Below are 1,361 nucleotides of genomic sequence, written 5' to 3'. Positions count from 1 at the left end.
TGGGCCAGCGAGGGTCCCCCCCGTTTTGAAGCCGAATCGCGGAGGCGGCAGGCCTTGGCTTCCCGCTGGCGACTGCGACACGCCAGGGCGGGAGCGCGCGGGACTCTCCGCTGGGGTCGGTCTCGGTCGCCTGTTGTTGCGCGATGCACGAGCCAGCGACGCTGCCGGACCCCCCGAGGACTCGGGCCTGAAGTCTCCGAGGTGGCGCAAGGGCAGACGGCGAAGCCCGCGTCCGCGGGCGCCCTCAAGCGGCCTGGGGCCGGCAGGCGTGGCGTTACGGGGAGCCGCGCCAGGGCTTGATACGCTGCGGGAACCGCGGCGCATGGAAAGAGAAGAACCGCGGCGGGCGGCGCCGATGCCGGCGTAGGGATAACGGAGTCGTGCGCCCGCTGCCGGCCGAGTGCGATAGCGAGAGCTCTCTCACCCCTGCTTCCTTACTTTAGCGTACGTGATCGTGGAAAAGAGGTTTTTCTTTTTTCCAAAAATTGCACCGAGATAAAGCAAAGCTCTAGCTGATGCGGGTGTGTTGTGTAGGCGTTAGCAGTACTGCCCTCACTAGACGCTCATTGGACAGTAGCGCAACCCCAAGAAAAGGATGGTCACCGCCGGCCGTCTCCGCGCCGGAGGCAGGAGGCGCCAATATCGGGTGGGGTTGTGGTGACTGATTTCGCGAGTCCCGCCCTAGCCCGCCTGGTAGCGAGCTTGCTCCCAGCCACCGGGTCTCGAGGCAAACCGCCAACTCCTTGTTTTCTAAGGCCCTACAGGGTCGCGAAACGGCCGCTGCTAGGTCTTACCCAGAACGCCGCGCGCCGCACATTTGCATACGCCTTCGCCGGGGCGGGGCCGCAGCGCGCCCGGGAACTCAGCGGCCGGCCCCGGGGGCGGGCCTTGCCCGGCTGCTTGGTGTCTCGTGTCTCGGCGCGGAGTGTTTCCGGGACGACCGCAAACAGCTCTTTCTGCGCAAGACGGTCCTTCCCCACGCTAATCAGCGCGATCTCTCCAGTCGGCATGGCTCTGGGCGCGCGGCCCCCGTGCTGGCCGGGCGCGCGGGGCGTCCTCGGCGCGCGAGGCCGACGCTAACGGGCTCCCGGTGTTTTCCGTTGCAGGTGGTTCTTCTGGGCATGGACATCCTGTCCGCCCTCGTGGCCCGGCTGCAGGACCGGTTCAAGGCGCAGATCGGCACAGGTGAGCGCGAGCAGGCGTGGACGGGCCCGCGGGCTCGCCGTCCCGCCGCGCAGCCGCCCCCCGCCTCCCAGCTGCTCGCTCGCGTGCGCCAGCCTCTCCAGCCTGCCTCCCGCCCCCTGCGCGTTCCCGTCCTCCCCCCCGCCTGCTCCCGCCCCAGCCCCCGCCCCGTTCCTCCA

General features: G+C 69.1%; 1 protein-coding gene across 1 annotated transcript in view; it reads left to right on the top strand.

Annotated features, from left to right (window-relative positions):
* The window catches only part of CLASP1 (cytoplasmic linker associated protein 1), a 241,921-nt gene that overhangs the window by 63,137 nt on the left and 177,423 nt on the right, over positions 1 to 1,361 (top strand). Inside the window, exon 2 of the mRNA XM_021719081.1 lies at positions 1,107 to 1,185. Coding sequence (XP_021574756.1) covers positions 1,107 to 1,185 — 79 coding nt within the window. The remainder of the gene's footprint in view (positions 1 to 1,106; positions 1,186 to 1,361) is intronic.

This window comes from Carlito syrichta, unplaced genomic scaffold (assembly GCF_000164805.1).
Source record: "Carlito syrichta isolate Samal-C Ts95f unplaced genomic scaffold, Tarsius_syrichta-2.0.1 Scaffold314115, whole genome shotgun sequence".
In the NCBI taxonomy this organism is placed as follows: Eukaryota; Metazoa; Chordata; class Mammalia; order Primates; family Tarsiidae; genus Carlito; species Carlito syrichta.
Note: the sequence above shows the minus strand (reverse complement) of the source record. Positions and strands in the feature narration are given on the sequence as shown.